General features: G+C 40.9%; 1 protein-coding gene across 1 annotated transcript in view; it reads left to right on the top strand.

The window, feature by feature from the left end:
- The window catches only part of adgrb2 (adhesion G protein-coupled receptor B2), a 196,702-nt gene extending 175,045 nt beyond the window's left edge, over positions 1-21,657 (top strand). Inside the window, exons 33-36 of the mRNA XM_034705611.1 lie at positions 1,353-1,388; positions 3,559-3,672; positions 14,861-14,914; positions 18,459-21,657. Coding sequence (XP_034561502.1) covers positions 1,353-1,388; positions 3,559-3,672; positions 14,861-14,914; positions 18,459-18,635 — 381 coding nt within the window. The 3' untranslated portion in view covers positions 18,636-21,657. The remainder of the gene's footprint in view (positions 1-1,352; positions 1,389-3,558; positions 3,673-14,860; positions 14,915-18,458) is intronic.
- The last annotated feature ends 2,051 nt before the right edge of the window (positions 21,658-23,708 follow it).

Below are 23,708 nucleotides of genomic sequence, written 5' to 3'. Positions count from 1 at the left end.
ATTTACTGCTGTAATTTCACCCTGTTTGAATATGCTTGATTTGGAGATGGATATCAGAGCATGCCTCTCAAGATTAAATCACAGCAGTGTTTTATTCCCTAATTCAAACATGGTGACGCCTAATAGAGGGATCACACAAATGTACTCACAGTGCTCATTTCACTGTTGATTTTTAGTTAGGCTTATAAATTCAGACTCTAAATGATTTAGTCAAGGTGTGAGGAAGTACCATGGAGCCTTTTATCCTTAGTTTATTCTAAAGCAGTGGAGGGAGGTTGAAATCTAAATTATTTGTATCTCTTAGCAGAAAACTGAAAAAGAGCTCAGGTTATCATTGACAACACACACAATGATGCAACTGTGGTTGGCTATAGGACCATAATACCATCAAAGCAGGGGAAAACTAAAAGATTCCTTATGAATATTGTATGAGTGAGTTAATGACTGCTTATGTGTTTCCACCAAAACATGCAATATACAGTACCTGTATATGCATGTTGCATGTCTGCCATTTGTAAAAGCAAAGTCAATCACGGAATTTCCAGGTAAGGTAAGGATTTCTGCACGCTTGAGGGTTGGAACTGCAGAATGTTTTGAGGGCAGCAAACTTCACAAAGTAAATAGGACATCTCCAGAGAGAAACTCTATCTGTTTGCATTCCTTTACCTTTATAAAACCTTGGCCGCTGTAGACTCAGATCAGCAACTCTGCCCTTTCAAGGAACGAATATAGCTTTTAACTAACTGTGGAGAGCAGCCGCTCTGCCTGCCAAATGCAAATTTGGCAACAGACAGCAATAGCTAGATAGGAAGTCAGAGATGGAACGTAATGCAATGTCAGAGCCAGATGAGTTGGAAATGTCTGCAGCTGTTAAATTGGTGGCTTGCGTGCCACTTGCTATAGCTGTGGAGGCACTTAAGAGGAAAGCGGAAGGGGTCCAAACAAGATTAGAGGATGAAAACCAATCTCTCATGAGTTTTCTGCAGCTTTTTTAATCGGGGTGTCTCCAACAAATTCTACAAAAATAGAAAAGGGGATGATTTATGCTGGGGTTGTAATGATTGTATTTGAGGGTATGTGAGCCGAGAAATTATTATTTCATTCTAATTCTGCCTTACTCCACTTCACTAATCTCATTACGTTGAAATAGGCTGAATAATTTGCATTTTGCCTTGACATTTGTAAGAATATCTGTATCATGTTTGGGAGGCAGGGCGTATTAGTCATCTACTTGTTACTGAACAATGGCACTGGGAGATCCACAGATCCTTACTAAGGTCTTAAACTCCAACAGCGGTCAAGGGGCGGTCATTGATGCTTTCTTCTCTCCCCTTGCCCCCCTCCTCTTCCAGAGGAAAAGAGTACGGTACTCTGAGCTGGACTTTGAGGTAAGATCTCGGACCCTCCCCCCCTTTGTCATCAGCCTGTCTCTGCTTTTCTTGTGCTTCTGCCAGGACTTGAGTAACGCATAGAGGAGCAAAAAGCATCGCTAAACCCCTTCCTAAGCACCTGTTCCTCCCTTGCATTTCGAACTAGGAACTATTTTAGCCCCTCTTTACATAATATGCTGTTTCTCCAACAATGGCCTTAAACATATCCCTTCTTGTTAGCTGCCTCAATATGTTATTTCTTGCAGTAAATTGCCTGGAAACATTCCACTGACATGCACAAGCTATGCTGTCATGTCATTGTTGGGGTCCTGGTTGAAGAAACAGCAAAGTAGAGTGCTTTCTGTGTCTGAATGAATTCAAGTAATTCAGTTATCGGTCAACTTGAATGTGGCGGTAGTCGATTGGCTGGTTATATATCTGTTGGAACAACATGGTTTGGCAGTGTGTCAGTATATTTGTGTTAGAAGGCCCTTGGTGTCCTGTGAATCTCCAGTCTATAGCGGGTATCCCTTCACAATAAAAGCCAGTGCCACCTTTTGCATCGCTGCCTTTTGGTGGGAATTCAGTTCCATTCAGACTGCTTTTAAAGACTGGACATTCACCCTCCATCCTGGAGATATATCTGTCATATTGAAAGTTTGTGTGGTGACTAGCTACTAACAGTGACGATGGCTTATTGTTTTACATATCTGGCAAATTTACTGGTGAGTCCTTTGTGGCCGCTGCATGAATTTCGCCCAAGGAGTTTGGCTCTCTTGGAAATCAAATCCTTACTCATTAAATGATTATTGACTTTTGAGAAAGTGGTTGGCGTAGGAGAACCATTAAAATGGGGAAGAGTACACTGCCATTATTTAATGGAAGGTAAACCAATTTTCATCCATGCTTTTTTTCTTTAATTAAGTTTACCTCTCCTGTTAGACGGACAAAATTAACTTTTAATACATGCTTAATCTGTAGCATTCTAAGCAACTATTAATTTAATTAAGAATGTGGCCTTTTAGGGGAAATAATAACTGTCTGGAAACTAAAAGAAGTGCTCCAGTGATTTACAACTGCACTAAAAGTTTGGCGACTTGCAAGATATACTTTGGAATGGACTGTAAACTAAGATGCTTACATTTATTTCCTTGTGGCTCTAAAATGCTTGATCCCTCCTTTCTCAAAAATGTCCACTTCTTTCAAACATGACAGCTTTTTCTTAAGTTGCTAAACCAAGCTGGGGTAATCAAACTGAAAATCAGCAAGACAAATGGAGGATGTTATTTGACTTAAATCTTTGGCGCTCACCTTATAGTTCCTGCAGCAGGACGAAATGAAAGAAATGTCATTGGACTTTCATGAAAAATTTAAAATGTCATGACTCAAACAAGGGAATGCCAAAAAGAGAAAAAGAATGCCGAAGACAAAGCAACAAAAGATACCAAGGAAAGAACTGGTTGCACCCTCTTAGCTGAGCAGAGATGAGAGTGCCCACTCTGAAGTAATTGGTGCCAGTGCTAAGCGCCAGTCCTGGCCAGTAAGTGTGCGGGTGTGAGTGCTGGCATCTTGCCCCTGTGTCACTTTCAACCTCGCAAGCTGCTTTGATGATTAGCTACTGCTGAGCAGCTCGCGCACTGCCCATTAGCACAGAGAGACAACAGCCGTGTCACTGACGAATGCAGTTTGCTGTCAGAGAATTAAAGATCTGGGTTCAGCTCTCCTTTCTAGATGGGCGTATTCAGAACAGGGGAAGGCAGTTTTTGTCAATATCCTTATGCTAGGGCAAAAGTTGCGTTCCGGCCCATCTGTTCGACATTTAATGAGTTAGACAGAATCCTCAGTTAACAGGACCACCAGCTAACAGGCAGACGTCTGTAGCAATAGCATTTCTGTCAGTCATTTTCGCCAAATTTTCACTTAAAGAACTCTGCAGCTCTCCCAGTAGCTGAATTCTTAAAGACTGAGGAAGTGGATGATGTATGAGCATGAGCCAAGAATCGATCGATCTGTTGCGTACCTCTCTAACCCTTTTCATGGCTGGCATCACTGCAGTCCTTCAGCCTTTTACCCATTACCCTTTCCACCTGCCTGCCCTTTTGTTGGCCCCTTTTCCATTTGCTTTTTTTTTTTTGTTTTCTTTCTGTTTGGTTCATTTTTGCTGTCCCTTCCTTTCTTTCCCTTCCAGAAAGTGATGCACACTCGCAAAAGACATTCTGAGCTGTACCATGAGCTCAACCACTCGTCCAAGTTCCACACCATAGACAGGTATAGCAGGGACCCAGCCATGTCCACAGTCAAGGTAAGACCATTGCCCAAATGCAGGGATGCGAACCAGCTGTACCCACGCACTTTCCAGACTCCCTTCACACTTTATCACAACCCTAAAAACCCACCCCTTGAATCACTAAAGAACTGACCTTAAAAAGCCAACACTGACGTCTCTGCAGATCTAAATTGCAGTTATGTGGTTCCAAGAAACTGGCCGATGTTGAGTACATTTATCAGCACTACAGTAACATTGTATTTACTTGTAAGAGCAGCTTTTAGATGATTATGGTTTAGGAACTTTGGGTTATAAAAAAAAAAATAAGGTAATTTTTTTAAAAGAGTTCTATCCATTATTGAACCTCTTTTTAGTGCTGCTGCATAATGTCAAATCATTGTTAGCTCTAAGAAGAAAGCTTAACGTGGAAATTATATGAACCTTATTTGCTTGTACTCAACACATCCATTAAGAATCTACCACCTAATACCACCAAGTATAACTGTAGCTGTATTTTAATAAACATAAAACAATAACTTTATTATACCGGCTTTAATTGGTCTAATTGTAGAAATGTATAAAATTATTGTCTGCCAGTTGCTCAAATGAGCAGTTTGCTGCAGGATTATCAATCAGAGCCGGTTATTGAGGCCAAATTCTGCAATTTGAGAACTGTAAAACACTAAATCAAGCACAATAATAACGTGCCTACACACAAAAGTGCTTTGTCTATGCCCATGTCAACTGGTTCATTTGTCTCTTTAATTGGATTTTTTTGTCTATGTACTGCATGTGACAGTGTCTTTTCTTGTGTGTCTGCGTGGGTGGTTAGGTGAATCTGTATGTCAGTGGGGTGCTTGGGTGGGCACCTGTGAGCATGAGACTTCTTTGAATCATTAATGCGCCATTAGCAGCAGACGAAAGAGTCCCTGCTTGCTCCGTGCTGACCTTCAGAGGGCCAGTTTTATTAAGATTTAAACACATGTGCACTCGTTCACACTCCTCTCATCTGCCAAAGCTTTAGCGCAGAGAACATGATGAGTTAGTCAACCCCGATAGGTATGCTTTCTTCTGGCATGGGCAGCATGCTGGTTCACATCTCATTTACACTGCCAGAGGAGGAACAGCGGCCAGGCTGACATCTCTCACATTCCCCATGCCATGTAGCCACACGTGCTGTACACACACGCAAACGCAGTCATTTCCCCAACGGCAGACTGCCGGCTTTTTTGCATTCACTCCTCATTTGCACCACGTCTTGATCAAGATTTTCAGAAGCGCCGGGCAACTCTCCATTCATTTGGCCAAGCAAATATTTTATGTAAGAGAAGAAAAATGGCAGGCCACTTGCAGAGGCATGAGCCATTTATTAGAAGTCTTAGTTCTCAACAGTTGCACTGCAGCATGCTAATGTGGCTCTGAGGGAGCTCAGGTGTGCTTTGAGATAGTGCCCAAATGTACAAGAGAGAAAAGTCCGGCCACAAATAATAGATAGGCCATATTAGAACTAATTAAGACAAATTGGAAGGCACATTTCCTCTGGGTTTGCAGTGTCATATAAGTTATGAAATGAGAGGCCAGCATAGATGTGGCTTACTCATCCAAATCCATTATGTTAAAAGTAAGTAGGCAGTTCACTTAACTGTGAATAATTACACGGATAATGCTATCAGTGTCAGGCCTTTGACAGGACCCAGCTTGAGTTCAGCTCTGCTGTTGTCAACATCTCACTTTGAGAGTCACCCCCAGACACGAACATGCTGACTATACAGTAATTATGGAGATGAGAAGGGTGTGAGTGGGTGTGCGTGTCCATACACTTGCATATCGGAGTGCCAACATGTGGCTCCATGCCTATGCGAGAGCGTGTGCTTGTGGAGATATGTTTATGTGTATCTTTCTGTGTACTCTTCTTCTTTTTTTGTGTTTATCTGTTGTATGTTTGAGATCAGAATGTTGCACTGCTTGTGTCTGAGCACATATACTGTGTTAGGAGACAATAAATGCATGAGTACTGATTGGATAATTTCATAATAACTTTAATAACCTCCTTTCTATGCCATATGACAGACAATGACAGTGATTTTCACATCAGCTACATGATATCTGTGATCCAATAGGAAACATAATTGCTTTTCACTTAGATATCTCCTCAGCGATGGACACACAAAGTACTCAGAAAGTTGATAAGCAGCCTTGACTTTAAATGGCCAATTTACTTAATGACTTCGAGACAGGCAACTATTGAGCATCTCACATGTTAAAGGGCGAGAGGGGAAAGTCAGTCTGGAATAAAACTAGTAGAAGGAAAAGCTAAAGATCCCTTAACCTGTAATACAAAGTCATCTATGAGGAATGATAATAAAAGCTCATCAACCCCTCTCACTTTTACAGGCATTTCTAAAGTGCTTAAACAGTACTTTAACCAAGACACTAAACAACTTTTAACCCCTTTTAACCCCCTGGCCGGTGTACTTCCACCACAGGTCCCCCCTCCCCCTCCACCTAGGCACAACACCGAGCCATCACTAGTGCGCAGAACGTCGCTCGTTTACAAAGAGAGTCAACGTAAGGCATGCTAAACTCCACATAAAGCTCCTGCTGTAGAGCCCCTATAACTCACTCTAAGGCTCATGAGTGGACCCACTTCATGTCACAGTGTGTATCTCATAGTTTGCTACATCTGTGTCTCTGTGCTGCAAAAATGTCCATTCACATGTCACTGACCGTTTACTAAACCTCTAACCCAATAAGCAATTTTCAGAGTTTGGAATTTAACCCTCATTTTTAAACATTGTGCAACAGGCTGAACTAAAAGTGAAAGAGAGTGGTGCCTTTTTTACTAGTCAAACCAAAAATAGAAGTGTAAAAGCGCAAGGAATGGATTTAACGATGGATTAAGCTGCTCCTGCGTATGCTGCAATCGAGCGTGTCTAGCTAACATGCTAACCTTTACAAAAGGCAGGGGAGTACATTAATATTTCAAGCTGTTTATAGATGCTTTGAAGGCCAAGGTTAGCATTGTTTGTCTTTGGTGTAATATGCTTACCAGACTTTACAGGAGAAATCATATGAGTTTAATTCAATCAAAATAATTTTGTAGTCAATTCTGACATTTATTTTTCATTCTGTAGCATTTATGACAGTTGGCTAATAGAACCCACCACTAGACAACATAAATGCTGTAAGTAGTAGTATTTAGCCATGGAATACACATTTAAGACCACTCTAGGACAATTTTTTTTTTTAAACAAGTTAGTAAATAAATCGAAAAGTCATCTACAATAAGAATTATCTGCCAAGCTAAGATCTTTAGACAGCCCATTCTGCCAAGTCATGGAGCTAACATTTATGCTAGCTCATTAAGTAAGCTTTCTTCTGCTACAAAAAAAGCAAGTCAAAGTTGTCACAAAGGAAATCAAAGTAGAGGGTTCCCAGCTCAAAAAAAAGAAAAACATCTTTTATCTACCTCTGTCAAAATTTTGAGGACACACTTTTAAAAACTACAATGAAGTTAGATGCCAGCTCTGCTAATTTGCAACTTGTATGCAAGAGTGGAAGGTTTGACAGGCCTAGACAAAAAGCAAGAGGGCTGAGGTTTGGAGAACTGTCAATTAAGAGTATATTTCTACTTTTACCACTAATTGTTTGAGGTCATTTGACACTGAAGAGCCTGCAACATTACAATTATTTGTGGTTACAGTCACACAGATACCGCCAAGCTATGAGCTCACTCCACATAGCTAGTCATTCACTTCCTGTCAGCGCTGTCTCATAGTGAAGTGACTATATTTGATGAGCCTAAATATTAGCTGCTCCCCCAGTGGTGTGATGGTGTAACAGTTCAGTGCTTCACAGCTTTTACCTCATTCATTTAATGAATTCTGATTCCCCTTCCACCATCGAAACCACAGGACTTTTTTGTTGTTGTTTTGCTGTTTTTGGGTAGTGTTTCCTTCACAGTAGAACCACTTTGTGTTGTGACCATCCATGTAGTCAATGTGCCCATTTCAGTGCCTGAATTCAACCTCTAAACAACCATAACCAAGTGATAAATCACTTCATAAAGACAATGACCCATTCAAACCGATTTATAATCACCTCATAAACCACGTAATTCTGCTCATAAACCAGCTCATTGGCACTAAAAAGGGCCAAACACGATGCACTTTTTATGGGTGCTGATGACAGACTCTAGGAAATATCACAAAGGCTTATGGGGTCAGATGATACCTGATCTATTTTTACTTCCCTGGAAAGGTAGGATTTATGTGTTGGTTGTGTTGAGGAGATGAGTGGATACCAGAAAATGCCCACACACTCACTTTTTTTTTCTACTTTCACATCTTATCCAATTTAAGTGTAAGCACAGTGGGCTTAAAGTGGTCATGGACATCACATGTGCCACCACGGGCAGAATCTACACTCTTCAATCTCCTAATTCCTGCTTTTCTTGTCTTTCCATATCTCTCCATTCCACCTACTCACACTTGTTGACGCCAAGTTATCCGGTAACTGGTCATCTTTTTATATACCATCCTCATAACTGGAGGCTGTTAAATAATAAGATGAGATAAGATAGGATACTCTACTACTTTATTCATCCCGCAACAGGAAAATTCACAGAGTTGCAGCAGCGAACAAGAAGGTGTACAGTACAATAATTCCAACAAGAATATACTGTATATAGAAAAAAAATGTCCATCAGAGACGACAGCTTGGCCATAATTCTCCTCTCAGCCACCACCTCCACAAGGTATTGACTCGGTGTTACTCCTAATAGATGGAAATGACGGGGAAAGACGTGACCAGAAAGAAAGGGGGCGGCAGACACTACATCACATGTCCCCATTAACCTCAATGTTGGAAATCACCTTGTCTGTCTTTTGTTATAGGCTGCTGATGCTAGCAGAGCTATTATTGTAGCAGTCTGAAAATAAAGGTGCACATTGCCCTCTGTTGCTTATACCAGCAATATTTTTTAAACACTATCATATGATCTTTTGTTCCCCTCTGCAAAATGGTTGATTTGAAATTTAAGGCCAACAAACATCACTAGCAGGCTGTAACACTAACATATGCTTCTTTTTGAGTTGAACATCTGTGAACTTCTTTAAAATCTGCCAACATTGCATTGTAATCTATACCAAAACGTTTAAGTGTATGATACAGATATATATAACTGTCCGCCTCCGTACAAGAGCAATGTTTGACAGGGAAACTGTTGTTTTATTCACAGCTGAAGTGGGTTTACATTAATGCTAGTGCAAAAACATTCAAACCCTATTCTGTTTTAAGTACACTGGATGCTCTGGCAGAGGCCAAATGGCCAGCAGGAGGGATGGAGTCCATTTCCATTGTGTCCCTCATAATGGAGACAGGATACAAATGGAGTCAGCAGGGTTACTGAGAAACAGAGTGGTTTTTGTGTGTATGTGTGTGTGTGTGTGTGTGTGTGTGTGTGTGTGTGTGTATGTAATGCAGTGTTACTGTTTGCGCTACTGTTTAGATTTCAAAAAGCTCCTTGGCCTCCATCGCTATGGAGTTAGCCTGCCGCTTACTATCCTCTCTGCAGGGTTCAGGAGGTCGTAACATAAATTCACATGCAGTGCCCAATGATGCAATGTCTTGCTTCTCTGTGTGTGGGATGAAGGGTGAGTGTGAAAGAGACAGAGAGCGGGAGGGAGAGAGAGGAGAGAGAGGGGAGGGGGGGTGTTCGCACTGCGTAATGGTCTGGCTGATGCATTTTTTAGCTCTCAAATGGGATATATTTCCATCCCGTTGCCGGCTGTGTTCTTGATTAAATGAAGCGTGCTTGGCTTCCCTCTCAAGATAGACAGTGAGGAGTTGTGCGGAAGGCAGTGGGTTGGAGAAGAAGACAAAGGAAACAAGTTTCACTCATGTTAGATCAGAGCGAGGACAGCGACCAAATTTTTTGATTATGAAGAATGTATTTGCAATTCAATCTTGGTTTGAGGCGTGTTTTTGGATGATCATGTTTTTCTATGATGAAATCCTTGTCTGTCAGGCTCCGTATGGAAAGATATTATCGTATTGTCTTGGAGGGTTCTTCCATCAGCTTTCTCCATGAAGAAGAACAGAGACCACTGTGCTGTCTTTTTAGCATTCACAGTTAACAACAGTGGCTGTTATTAATATCAGGCAATATTTCAGGCTACTGAAAGGAATATTTTGCAACGGTAATGTGTGTGCTTTGAGGATGCCTGATGTAAAAATGAAGATGTATAATTTTAAATGACAAAGACTTCATATTTGTTGATTCACTGAAGGCAATTTGCTGGCACTCGCAAACCCCTGTAGGTCCTGATAGTCAATTTGCTGGCATTAAGCTAAGGGGCTTCAATTTAACATTCCAGCAATAAAGCAAGTCCTCCCCTCTTCTACCTCTTCATACCTCACTCCCCCCTCTATTCATCCTCACGGCGTGACATTTCCTCTCTTACTGTCTCCCTCATTTTCCCATTTCTGCCTCTAAACTCAGCCCTCGTGGCACGTTTGAGGCATTAATTGAATAATTAATTCCTCTCATTAGCTTGTTTTTAATTATTTCCTTGCCCCCTTCTCCCCACCGAGTATAAACTCATCAACTGTTTTCACCCTTCTTCACAAATTGCCCATGAAAACCGAGGGCTGGCGAAGTGTGGCTCTATAGCACACAGCCTCTATCAGTGGCTCCTAATGAGGGGACGGTTAGCCCATGCGGAACGAGCCTAACACTGGCTTCGTGCACCAAGAAGCACAATACTAATTTAGCTCATTTAGTGTCCTTGGGCCAATTAAAGAGAGGTGAAAGGGGGTGAAAATGCTAGCTGAAACTGTTTTCACTATAAGAGAACTGGCCTTGCGTTGCATGGCCCAGACAGCAGGAAACCAAGCCAGTGTGTCTGATTGCTCGTTTGTTTGCAATGTGTTGCACTAATGGAATTTATTTGCCCTACATTCTCCAGATTCTGCTCCTTTGAAGGGCCTTATTACTTGTGACACAGATTCCTTCCCAGCTAAAAGGGTAAATGGTGCTAAAGCCAGCAATGCCCAGTTAGTCTTTTCTCGCGCCCTAATGATAAATTGTGATGGTGCTGAATAGGCAATCAGGGTTCTATCATTATGTTGATGATGTAATGAAAGAAACACAACGGAACTTTCATAGAAATTCAAATGTGGCACAACTGACCATATTTACATGGCATCCATTTTCCTCCGACATCATACTCATGGTGGGAAGCTCAAATGTATAATCGTCTGCTACTTCCATGTTGTAAGTTCCATAGAATTAGGATATCTTTCAATTGTTGTTCTTTCAAAGCTTCCTTTTTCACAAGTATTCGAAAAGACAGTGGATAGTAAGATTCATAAGTCCATACTTCAAAGTATGTTGATAACTCATAGCCTACTGTGAGACAACAGCTAAAGTTAGCTTCAAAGCTATCATCAGGCAACAGACAATGTTAGCTTGCTTCCTTCCTTGCTAACATTACAGTTCCATGGAAGTTTATTCCTAAAACATTTTAAAAAGATAATATTAGCATTCAGCCACTTAATAGCTGACATTGATAATAGCTAGTCAGCTAACAATGCAAATAGCATGTAAGTGGCAGAATAAGATTGATGATGGTAGGGTTATTCAACATATGCCTCAACTTATATTTGACCAGATGTCCCTTCAGCAATGCTCTGTTGTCTTTTAGTTGTTTATCGTTGTAGTGTAAGCGGTGAAATTTTAACAGTTTGTATGAATCAACCAGACTCGTTTGACTCAACCTTCAAACGTTCCCTGTCGTATCATAGCATAGCTGTATGACATTGTAGTAACATATGAGCAGCTTACTTTGAGCATATTGCCAAAGAAAAATGTTTGCTATGTGAATACAGTGAACGATTCTCAGCCCACTGACAGCTCTAACACATAAATCATTATCTGGTATCCACTTATTCCTGGTGTTCTTTTCATCTTCTCATGTTTAAGTGTGATTTAAGTTTGTTTCTATGTAAGCCTCACACTCTTGTTTCTTTTTCTTTGCATACTGCCATTTGATTGATTTCTGTTTTGTTTTATTTTCTGTCCTTTGTTGGCTGACCGGCCTTCGTTTTGCATGCTTGTTGTCATGTCCCAGTTTGAATCTAGCCAGACAGTCAGCAGATACATGGGCATCCAAGTCGACAAAGGTAAAGTTAACCCACTTACCCACAATCCACCTGTCCTCTCCCATCATCTACCATAATAAACAAGCTGACACATTGCTCACTCACCACCAGACACGATTTCCATTCCATTGTCCAATTGAGAGGGACTGTGAGTGGCAGAGAGTGGGCCTCTTCCACCAACACTGTAGTGGAGGCTGCTTTAGATGGCTTTAGTCGCTTCTCTTTGTAGAATTTACTTTCCCCACAAACATGTCTTCTTTACTTAGATTTGTTACAGCTTTCCACATTTTCTCTCCAAAAGCAGTGTGCTTACAACTTGCAGACTTTTCTCTCCAAAGCAGTGTACTGTGCCGAGCACTTCAAGTGTGGGGCATTAAGACAAAAATTAAAAGCGAAGCCTGCATGGTACCCTTCTAAAACCAGTGGTAGACAGTGTATCGGGTCTTATGTGGCCACAGTACCAGTACCAGTTCCAGTGCCAACACTGATGGTGCTCCAACTGTACTTCAAGAAGCTAAAAAGAAATCCTATTTGATGCTTTTGATGAAGCTCCCACAGAAATATAAAGGCACTAATTATGGACACTGAAACCAGCAGGAAAAGAAAAGTGGTGGCCACAAATCAGACTGACAATCTCCATCCTGTCGCCCAACTTTGATATCTTTTTATTCACTTTTCCCAAGGTTTTAAAAAAACTTCTACCAAGGCTGGCATATGTTGAAAGCAAATAAAAGACAAAAACTGCTGAAATGATATGATATTATAAGACAGGGAAAGTACATAGAAAGAAAATACTGACCAAAGAGATGACTCATGACTGAGTGTATTTACTGTCAAATTTGGTATAAAAGACGCCATGTCCCTGTATACTAGGTTTGACTGCAACAAGTACACCAGTTTAAAATGCAGAGAGAGGTGTTTTTGTGTTAAGCTATTTTACCCAAAAGATGGAGCTCTAAGCGACGGCTGCTTTGCTGCTCAAAGCATGCTTGGATGAATAACAACACTGACCAGGCTGGCAGCACAACTTCTAACAGCTTTTCTGCCTCATTGAGTCATAACCATGCATTTAAAGAAAACTGTGGCATACTATTGAGTAAGTAAACCCTGTGGAGTGCTGGTTTGATTTAAAAAGACTAAGACAAGATAGGTGATGCCACTCGGGGCGAATTGGTCTCAAGCAGTGGATTTGATAGCTAGCAGGATGGCGAACCCAACATGACAAAAACAGATGGTATGTGAAAGAGCTACACAGCAGCACAGACTCGCTGAAGACAATGAGAGCCGTAATGCAGGCAGACAGTATGAACCTTTTTTTTTTACCATCTAAGAGACTCCACAAAGAGACAGCGTCTTGTAGTTTTACGGTACTCAAATTTTGAGCTTCATCTCTACCAATGCTAGAGCAGACAACAAATCAGCTTAAATTACTTGTACACCAAAATCAAATTTAAACTTTTTTACATGTTGAACACGTGGGTTAAATTAGTTAAAAAGCACAGTTGGTTTTCAAGAATAGCCAACGTGCTACAGCACAGAAATTTTTAAATACGAGAAGGGAGTTCTAAAACTACAGTGCCTACAAGTGCAAATGCACTGCACCACACAAATGATTCCTTTTATAAGAAACAGGTTATGGATTCCACAAGACTGACAATCAACACAATCCCAAACAAAACCAATGACAGGGAAATGTGTTCATGAAATGACATGCTACAAAACACCACAACCAAAAACTTTGAGTGTTTGATATACATCACTTCTTAGCACTCACTCAAAAATAAAGAATTATATGGACTTTTGTCTACTGCTCTGAACAGATAGAGGGGAAAAAGGCATTAACTTACAACTCACTGTTATAGAAACTTTTCTTTTACAACATTCTGGAATTTGAAAGTCAACGAAACCAAAGGTCCAGTCAATACAGTCAATATAAGCCAAGTTTTTGAGACACTGTTGGGAATCAATATTTGCCCAGACATGTGACGGCCTGGGATTTGGAAAGAACCAATGAGAGCCCCCTAGTAACCAGATACTTCATGACACATACTTGTTTTTCCAAACCTTTATCTTCCAATTTTTTGACTTTTTTTCGCTTCATTTTTACACTGGGTTTCTCAAACTCATTAGCAGGAAGGCTTGATGGGAATACACCTGTGACTTCTGACTACCTGTACATTTTGAAAAAAAGGGAGCAAAACACAGCAGACCACCCTTACATTAGAAAGCCTCCCTAAGCAGCAGTTTGCTTAGAAAAAAGAAGACCATAAAAAACCGATAGATTACACTGCAGAGCTACAGCAGGGTAAGAGGGTTTATGTGTTTAAGCCAGAGGCGGAACATACAGAGTCAGCAATGTCCACTTTATAGCCTTGCTTTAACTATTTTATGTGTTGTGTTAACACATACTGTAACAAATCAATAATGCAGATGGTGTAGATAGCATTTCCATGCACTACTAACCTGATTAGTTATCCTTTTTCAACATTATTTAGAATACATGAGCTTCAAAGCCTCTGGCGCTGCACAGTAGATTCCACTGTTAAAGCTTTTAGAATCAGATTACTCAACGCCCACATGCGATCCTTGCTTTTATCCCCTTTTATAGTAGTTGCAGCTGGTATTAGTGTAGCATTTTGAATCTCACAGTCACTCTGTCTTTGGTTCCACTGTTGGTCTCTAAGATCAGGATGTTAAAAATACTGCCTGCTCCCACACAGTTCAATTATACGTGTTTCAATCATTGTTTGCACGGTTTCTATTCATGTGTGCATATGTTACATATTTTTTCTTGTGAGAGAGCTGGAGAGAGAGAGAGAGAGAGGGAGGAGGCGAGGTGTAAGCACGAAGCAACAACTGCCTGTTCACCTGCTGAAAGGTGTGGGAACAATGCTATTGTTTCAGGGCAGAGTTGTCAGTGACTGTGATCCCCCCTCCACCATCCCTCAACTCCCCACAACTCCCTTGCCCCTTCTTCTGTCTCTTTCTTTTCACTGTCTCTCCCTCTCCCTCTCCCGTCACTCTCCTTCCTTGTCTTCTCCTTCCCATTTCATCACCACAGAGGGAAAAGCGATGGAGCATTTCGTCTGCCGGAGGTGAAAAGAACTCGTCGAGTGTAAGTAGAGGGGTTCCTGTCAAAAAAATAGGAAGAAAGAGAGAGAACGAGGGGGATGAGATAGGGCTACAGGGAAAGGAGGGGACGTAGGCAGGCAGAAATGGCAAAAGGGAAGGCTCAGACACACAGTGGCAGCACAACCGCGTCAGCCCAGTCTCGCAGGGATAAAGTTGGGCTTAACTGCAGCATTACCCACACTCCTGCATTACAAAATGTTCCTTCGCCGGCATTTAGCATGCAAATTGGCTCCCAGATTATGCCTTTTGTATTCATTTTACCAACTGTCAGTCTGTGACGCAGGGAGAATGATAATCAGGCAGATATTGCCCCCTAGCGCTGCAGCGACAATCATCACACTGCAAGGGGGGTGGTGGTGCTGCTGCAGATCAATGACTCGAATGTGTGTGTGTGTGTGTGTGATGTGGACAAAGATGTGTGAGTAACTCAAAGTGAATTATGTGTGAATGCTTTGTAAGAGTTGGTGCAGTAAAGGAAGCATAAAAGAAGGACCTCTCTTTGTTATGTAACACGTGTACAACTATAAAGAAGGACAATGCGTCTCCCCTTCCTTACTGCACAAAAGTGAAGCCAAAACATACAAAAGCGGTTGCTTAAATCTTGTGCTGGTGGCTGGTGATGCCATTTGAAGCCATTTTTTACAATAGGAATCGGAGCTGCAGCATGAACTTTTGCCCTCCTCTTGCTGCTCAAAGCTGTCGACAAAAAAAAACCAATACGATAAGATGCCTCAGGTCGGCACGATACAAATGTTAAAGTATTTTTAATCAATCTGAATCAGTCTCTTTGATGTCTCTTGTGTTAAAGTTCTTAAAATATCCTCACACCATTCCTTCTTAACTTCCAATCCAGTGCACAGGAGAAGCATCTCTCAACAGAGCTTCCAATCATGACATTATACTATATTTTGAAAATCAAATAACTCATCAAAATTATACTTCTCATAAAAATCAACATTTGGCCATGAATCATTACGATAACGACTAAATTTAATGACAGAATCTATGTTTCGGAAACGTTTATTTGACGTGTATTTTGCCGTTAAAGTACAACCCACACCCCATCTGTTTACATGTAGGGGGTGTTTTTTTAGAATATGTACCACAGCCTGTCTGTAGCAAGCGTGCCGGATACGGCCCTGGTGGTGAGGCTTTCAGCAGTGTGACTGCCCCCTGGTGGCTGGCTGCAGTATAGGTCAAAAAATCCGTCTCCCCCATTCATTTGAATGGGGGAGCAGTCAAACTTTAAAAAAATAAATACACGTCGTACGAATGTTTCTCACATCCGTATGCTGTGGTTATATGTAGTTAGTATTTGACTGTTTTGTGTCCAAGGCCTCTTTTTTCTGAAAAGTTTATTTTTCGTTAGTTATTAGAGTTTAAAAACAGGGTTTTACTTCCGGGTTTCCTTTGATTCACAGCCGCCGTAGAACGAAACTTCAAAGGGCACACAGCGTCTTGTGACGTTACGCTGTAGGGCGGAGCTTATTACAAAGGCTTCGCAGGCTCTGGCTGCACAATGGCTGCGCCCAGGAGAGGGATTTTTTGGCTTCAGAACTGTACAACGGGAAGAGGCGGAGCAACGCTGTCCATTTTTATTTACAGTCTATGGTCTGTAGAGAGGGCTCTAAATGATTTGGTTTCACTTTTGGAGGGCTGCTATCTTGTCCATTTATTTGTACAGTCTAAGGAACATGCACAAAGATGAAGATACTCATTCATACGAGGAGAGGCAGATGGTATTTTCATTGAATAGACTTCCCAAAGCACTCATTTTAAGATATTTTGTCCCGTGATTATTAGATTATGAATACTCGGCCTCATGTCATCCAGCAGCTGGGTCCATTATGTCTCTAAAACGCACCTCCAAGTCGTCTGTCCTGTATCTCTGTATGTTTCCCTCCACCAAGAGTCATCTGGGCCTGCGATCTCTCGTGTCTTCCCCTGCTCGTATCTGTGGAATCATTAACTCTGCAAGATAATGAGTCCGAATTTGAATAATGGCCCTTATCTGATGCATAATTTTACCTCTAATTCGGGTTGGAGCTAATCCCTGAACATGTATTTTACATGCATGGTGGGCTCATCTGCAGACCACATGCAGAGACGACTGACTAATTTGGAAAAGCCTTCAAGCTTTAACCAGTTATCAAAAAAAATACTAATGGGTGAGATGGTGGATAAAGGCAGACTGTTGTTGCTTATAGAGAGGTGGATATGTGCTTTAAACCTCAGGTATGTATGGTCAGGCTTTTAGTGTTTGTGAGGTTAAGATATTACAACATACTGTCTCTTTTTGTTGATATTTGCAAGAGTTAGAGTCAAAAGACCAAAACTATCATCTGTGGATTTCTGTGTATCTGTCTCCAAATCTGAGTACTGGAAAAACTTCTCAGGGCAATGGTTTGCAAGAGTGTAATTAAAAGAGCTTATGAAAACATGGCTCATATTTATTCATTATGATACTTCTTCACTCTCAAAATATAGCAGCAGAATTTTTGGAAATATCAATTCTATTAAGTCCAGTGTGGCAACGAGCAGACATTTCTGGAACAAGCAACAGTTCAGCCAGATTATGTAACTGACTTTATTTGGAGATAAAACCAAAAAAATGAGAGCACCAAAAAGCATGTTGTAATAATTTATGAATTCACAGGAACGCATTCTGTTCCCACACCTATGGTAAGTAAAGTGGGTCAGATGCAGGAAGTCAGAGATGTGTAAACCCCCAAGGGTATCTCAGGGCATGCTTTGAATTCTGGGCCCTTACTTGGACAACCCAAAGTTAATATGGTTGTCATGTGAATAGAAGAAAGTGTATTCACTAAAAATACAGTAATAGCACAGTTGAAGTTTTTAAAAGGAGCTACCACAAATTTAACACAGCAAACAATGGATGTTTTGTTGGGAAGTCACATGTGTTTAGTAAGTTATGAAAGAAGAGGGAACCAGTGACAAATCAGGCAAGTTACCTCAAGTAATGTCAATTGTCTTAGCACCGTGTAAGGCTGAAGATTAAACATGTATTGAGGAAACAAATGAGGTTATTGTGGAGTTAAAGAAGTTAGCTTACTGGATCTCTGATTTAAGCTAGCTCAAGGATACGTCAGCCACAGTGTTCATTAAATATGCAGTTCTTGGAGTAATCCTTTGGAAGTTAAGTGAGGTCAATGAGGATCCAAGGTGAAAAAAATAAAATCCACTGAATATAAAAATAAAGATGTCCCTGTATTGATGAAAAAATTGTATTTGTTGTTTACAACAAGTTGTAAGTTGACAGTTCAGTCGCCGGGGAATTTGGCCTCTGGTTTTCTGGACTTCCAAGAGGTTGGTTGGTTTGCCGAGACTGATGTTGGGAAAAAAAACTCTTTATTTAGTCATAAATGTCTTAAATATTATCAGTATGAAAAATAAGAACAAGTCTGTCAAAATCCAAACTTTTTTTCTTGTTCAAGTCATCGTACTGCTTTCATTTGCAGCCTATTTTTCCTTATATTGCCCCCTTCCTTGTCCTCCTTTCCCATCAGGACAAGTCCACCCCGGAGGACCAGAGCTCCTGGGACAGCTTCAAGACCATGACCCCTGAGCTGTCCATCGTGCCTGGGGAGCAGAAGGACCGGATGGAGCTGCACAATAAGAACTGGGACTCCTCCTCTGCCAACACACCCGACTCGTCTGAAGGAGACTTCCAGACTGAAGTGTGAAGACACACAGATGTGGACACACTCACTTGAATACAAACGCGATGATGCCGAGATCCAGATGCACATTGAGATACTGAACTTCTGAAAAGCTATACATACGTACATGATTTTCCCGCAAAGATCTCACACACAACGCTCCCTGTCTCCTGCAACGTGCTCTGTCGGATCCCATTCTCTATTTGTTTACTGCTGCAGTGGACAGACATGGAAAGAAGACTGTTCTACTCTATATTTTCGCAAAGACTATTGAAAAGAAAGAACAGGAGCTTGACACGTCTGTGAATGAGAATAATTTTTAAATGAACTAAAAAAAAAAACTATGAAAAACTTATTTCTGAGAGAAAAATGTCTTGATTTTATTCTGGAGAAAAAAAGAAAATCTCTTTCAATTGTTTGATGATTTCAGGGGTGGGGGTGGGGGGGAGAAAAATATTTCTGCACCGTTCAGTTCCTTTTATAGCAAAGGGGGAAAAAAATCTCACTAAGGTTTCTCACACTGGTAGCCCCCCTAGGCACCCTGCTTTCATTTATATCCCTTTCCTCTTTTAAACAGATGACGAAAGCATTTTTTTAAACTTTCATTTGTTTCTTTTCGTCATTGTGGATGGTTGGGGGATGGGGGACAGGGAAAGAGCTGCTCATTGATATGTGCCATCCTCTCTTCTTTTTATTTTTAAGTTTCCAGTTCAACAATCCCATCCTTCCATTCCTCTCACGTCCTCTCTGTCAACAACATACTCCTCTTTTTTATGTATTTTCTACTCTTTGGTTCAAAAATGTTCTCCCCTTTGGTTTGAAACTTTTAATGAAAAAATAATACAATTGAGAGAAATAACGGAGTTGTGTTCTATGGTCTTACTGTTCAAAAGGAATTGATTTATTTTCAAAATGGTTTGGATTGTGCTTGTGCTGCTGCCTTTTTTTCATTTCTCTCTTTTTTTTCATTTTCATGTGAGAATTAACCCATGCAGAACTTTAAAGAAAGCATAACTTAGAGCTCACACAGCACGCAAATGCAACATTGCTCTCTAAGGGGACGTGTGCTGTGTTTTATCTGCCCATGAGGGAAAGAAGAAAAGTGATTGTCATGCGGATTTCAGCATCCCCTTTCTTCCTACTGCTCGGAGATAAGCCTTTAAAGATTGCTCCATCTGAATCCATCTCAGCCATCGCCAATCATAGTAATACCATAAAAAGGGGATATCTCAGTCATTTTTAGCCCAGATGGAATATGTGCTAGCTATGTTTAGCATCTCTTATTCCGCCAAAGCGCTAACTTATACAGCTTAGAGTGAAGACTTGATCAGTTAAGCTGGCAACTTCCTCTTCACCAGTTTCAGAAGAAAAATCTTAAACTTTCCCTGACCTGAAAAGGCTTTTACAGACAATTATATGTTGAAACTTGACACCACATTAGCCAAGTTGTTCTACTTTATCGAAAACTTCTCTCATGTTTCTCTTCCACCTACTTTCATAGCATCATGTCAGATACAATAAATCTCCTGTTTAGTTAGAAGTACATTTAAAAGATCACAAGGATTTCTTTCTCTCTCGTGTGACTGGATTCCAGGCTCATGAGCACATTAGCAACAGAAGTATGTAGTGTCACAAAAAAAACATACAGAGGGAGGTTAAAAGGCTACGGTGTAGAAAAGTAAAGAGGAAAAGCTGGAAGTATGTTGCTTCTTGCTTGATATTCAACATCCTTACTTCAGTCTCCAAAACATGACAACTATATTTTTTCTGTTGCTACATTAGCCCATCAGTCCTCCACACACTGCTGTAAAAAAGAGTGTCAGAGTGCAGGATGAATTCAATAGGCATCTTGATAACGTGTTCGCCCATTTTCAGAGCAGCTCCCATTAATTTAACAGCCTTGAGATGAAGATGAGAGACAATTTAGAGAGAGAGAAGTGCATGAGAAACTTGTAGCCAAGCAAAAAGATCCAAAAATATATATAATGAGAAAGCTAGAGGCAGGCAGAGATGCAGATTAAGAAGGCGAATGCTCAAAACAGCAATTATCCGGGGATGGCGATTTGTCCTGACATTTTCAGATGCAGCCCTCGAACCATCTGTTTAAAGATCCCTAATGTGGTGCTAGTGCAGCACAGCGCAGATGGTTGAGACAAGAGTGCGGCCCTGCTAACCTTTCAAGCTAATCAGCTGATAGACAAACCTTACAGCTTGCTCCCTTCTCTGAGGAGGAGGAGTGAGGGAGGTTCAGGCCCCTGTGTAGCACCGCTAAGGTCACATTTAACCTGACCTTATGTAAGAATCAGGATCGTACGGTAAAGCATGTCTGCACGGAACGGGGCAAGGCTACACGGTTACAGTCCATGTGGTGTAGCAGAAGGAAACATCAGTCTCAGGGGAAACAGATTTGACCCTTACATCAACAAACTAAATTTATTTATTTCATAAAACTGAGCATTTTTGAGAGAGAACTCTCGAGGAATTCTTCAAAGAAGCCTTTAACCTATGCTAAAAATGAGATTCAAAGAAAGACAACATAAAAGAAAGAGGAAAGAATGTCAGTGTTTCATTTTAGCAGTTTTACTTTTTTTTTTTCAGATTTCTAACACTGCACTCAAACAAACGGAACTAAGGATCATCTTTTCATCCTTGCAATTTCCCCCTTTCTTTTTTTCTTCTTCTTTGAATTAACTTCAGTATGATGCAGATGCTAACACATGATGGTCTCAATATGTTTTGTCGTCTTTTATCCTGTGTGTGTTGAAAGCTCACCAAGCGCCGAAGCCCATAAAGAGATATGAAACATAGGCGGATGCCAAATTTAAAACCCTACTACGCTTACCTTCACATTCACCCTTTAGCTTTCGATGCTAACGTGTTAGCCGACTGCTTCAACCATCCAACATTCCAGTTGATTTACTACTGAAAACCCCTCCTTTTCCTTTTGTCCCTCATTTTTGTTCTTTTTTATACATAAGATTGTACAAAGTAGTCCTCTAATGTTTTCATAGTGTCTTTTTTATATGAAAATAAATTTTCAAATTGATCTCACCGTCTCATATATGTGTGTACGAGCTGCTTCAAGGGCATCTGGTAGCTGAGAACAACTGTGCTCTTTCTTGATTTGCAGTGCTCTCACAATCCCATGTTTTCATAATATCAGTCTGGGTGTTGGGCATGACAAACTCTGTTACCCAGAAGCACTGAAGCTTAACTGTGACCAATCCGAGGCCCCGCTGGTCTGTCTGAAAATGTGTGAGGAACAGCTCTGCGGGTTTGAAGTTATGTTGCACTGGAATAACCAAAGGGGGAAATGTCAACTCAAAGTGATTATTTCATTAAAAATGTATAAACTTTGAGCGATATTTATGCTAATAATAATCCTATTCAAAAATGGAATTTCCCAAAAATGGTTTTCTTACGCAACATGGTGGAAATATTCACAGTGGACTGTGGCTGAAATAGTCTAGATAGCTGAGCTGGAATGAAGAAACATAAGGGGGTGACACAGTGTGCATGCCTCAGCCACTCTATATTTGCCCTCAAAGGGGCTTGTGGGTAATTAAGTGTGGGTGAGTCCTTCCATCGGAGCTGCCATCTCTCCCCCTGGAGAAATGCCACCAACTGTAAGTTTTCTGAAGGGAGTTAGGGGGACTAGTGAGAGGTCAGAGGGGGAGGAAAATAGAGAAACAAGCCTGAATACATGGTGACAGAGTAAAAGCAGGGAAGGACTTTTCACATCACCTCTAGCAGTGGAGTCACAGTGATTACAGTGCCTCTTGGTTATTTTTCCCAGAGCTTTGTTGGTAATTAAGTTGTGCTACTGGTGTGTCACAAGTGACTCCAGGGGGAACCATGCTGACAAATAATACAGGGGGACAGAATGAAGAGTGGACAGACATGAGCTGGAAGTAGAGCTAAGAAATTTCATCTCGACTGAGGCTGTGACCACCAGGAAAGTTTTGTCAGCACCGCCTTCTGCTTTAACTTCATGATGAAGACAAGACACGCCATTGCGTGTTGCTGACAGCACTGGGAGATGAGAGTGTGTTAGCGCTCCAAACAGCGAGTCTTGAAAGTTTAATCAAGCTGAGTCACACAAAAGAGCAATTCATATAGTGCCACTGCGGCTTTTAAATAGTGACTAGCCAAGAAAATAGGGCGTCACACTTTTTATGCATAGAAAAACTAATAACACACAAGAATATTTCCCTTTTTTGTTTTGGCTCCATCTGCAACAAGCAATTATTACTGTGGTATTTTGCTACTCCCAGGGATCACTGCACAAAGGACTTGTCAGCACTAGCATAGACAAACAAGCAGGCTGAGTCTAGAAGAAAAAAAGAAATAGGCCCCATTATTGGTATTATATGCTTATCACACACAAGGCTGGAAATGCAGTTGTTCACTTTTACTGTGTCTGATGGTTTTAGCAGGCTTGCAACAAATGTGCAACCTGAATTATTACTAACTGATAAAGCTTGTCTTACAGGGAGGTCTTGTGTCTTAAACCTTCATTATTTTTCATTTTATATGATGAATACTTCAAAATAAAACCTCTCAGTCACACAGATAGCCAGGGTCAGGGGGTAAAATACTGTGAAAGCTCTGGTGAGCACTCAACTTGAAGAAAACCTAAGGGTAGTAACATCGGTGTACCTCTGTCTAATTAAGCTGCTAACTGTATTTATCCTTTTAATCCCCCTCTATAAATCTTGCCAGTGATTGAACAACAGCAACAAAAAGGACATTGATTCCCCTAACATTTATCTCCAGTCAAGGGTCCAGGTGCAATATTACCAGGATACCTAAGTTGCCAAGGAGGATGAGTGACCTTCAAGACTAAAAAATGTTTCAGTCATCACCAAAGACTTGCAGGTTTCAATCTGGTTGTTATATTTAATTGATTATGGAGTGTATTAAGGATGGAAGCCACTGTGATGTACCCCGGTGGTTTTGGAATTCCCTTCTGAAGCTTTGTCTTACCATTTTTTGTTTTTGGAGAAAAAAGTGACCACATTTGGATAGGGTGGTTGGAAGACCTCTTTACAGCCACGCACTAAAGCATGCCTGGCTATATTTTGTTCTAATTCGTAA

This window comes from Notolabrus celidotus, chromosome 16 (assembly GCF_009762535.1).
Source record: "Notolabrus celidotus isolate fNotCel1 chromosome 16, fNotCel1.pri, whole genome shotgun sequence".
Classification (NCBI taxonomy): domain Eukaryota; kingdom Metazoa; phylum Chordata; class Actinopteri; order Labriformes; family Labridae; genus Notolabrus; species Notolabrus celidotus.
The sequence above is the reverse complement of the archived record's forward strand: the minus strand, read 5'-3'. Positions and strand labels throughout refer to the sequence as shown.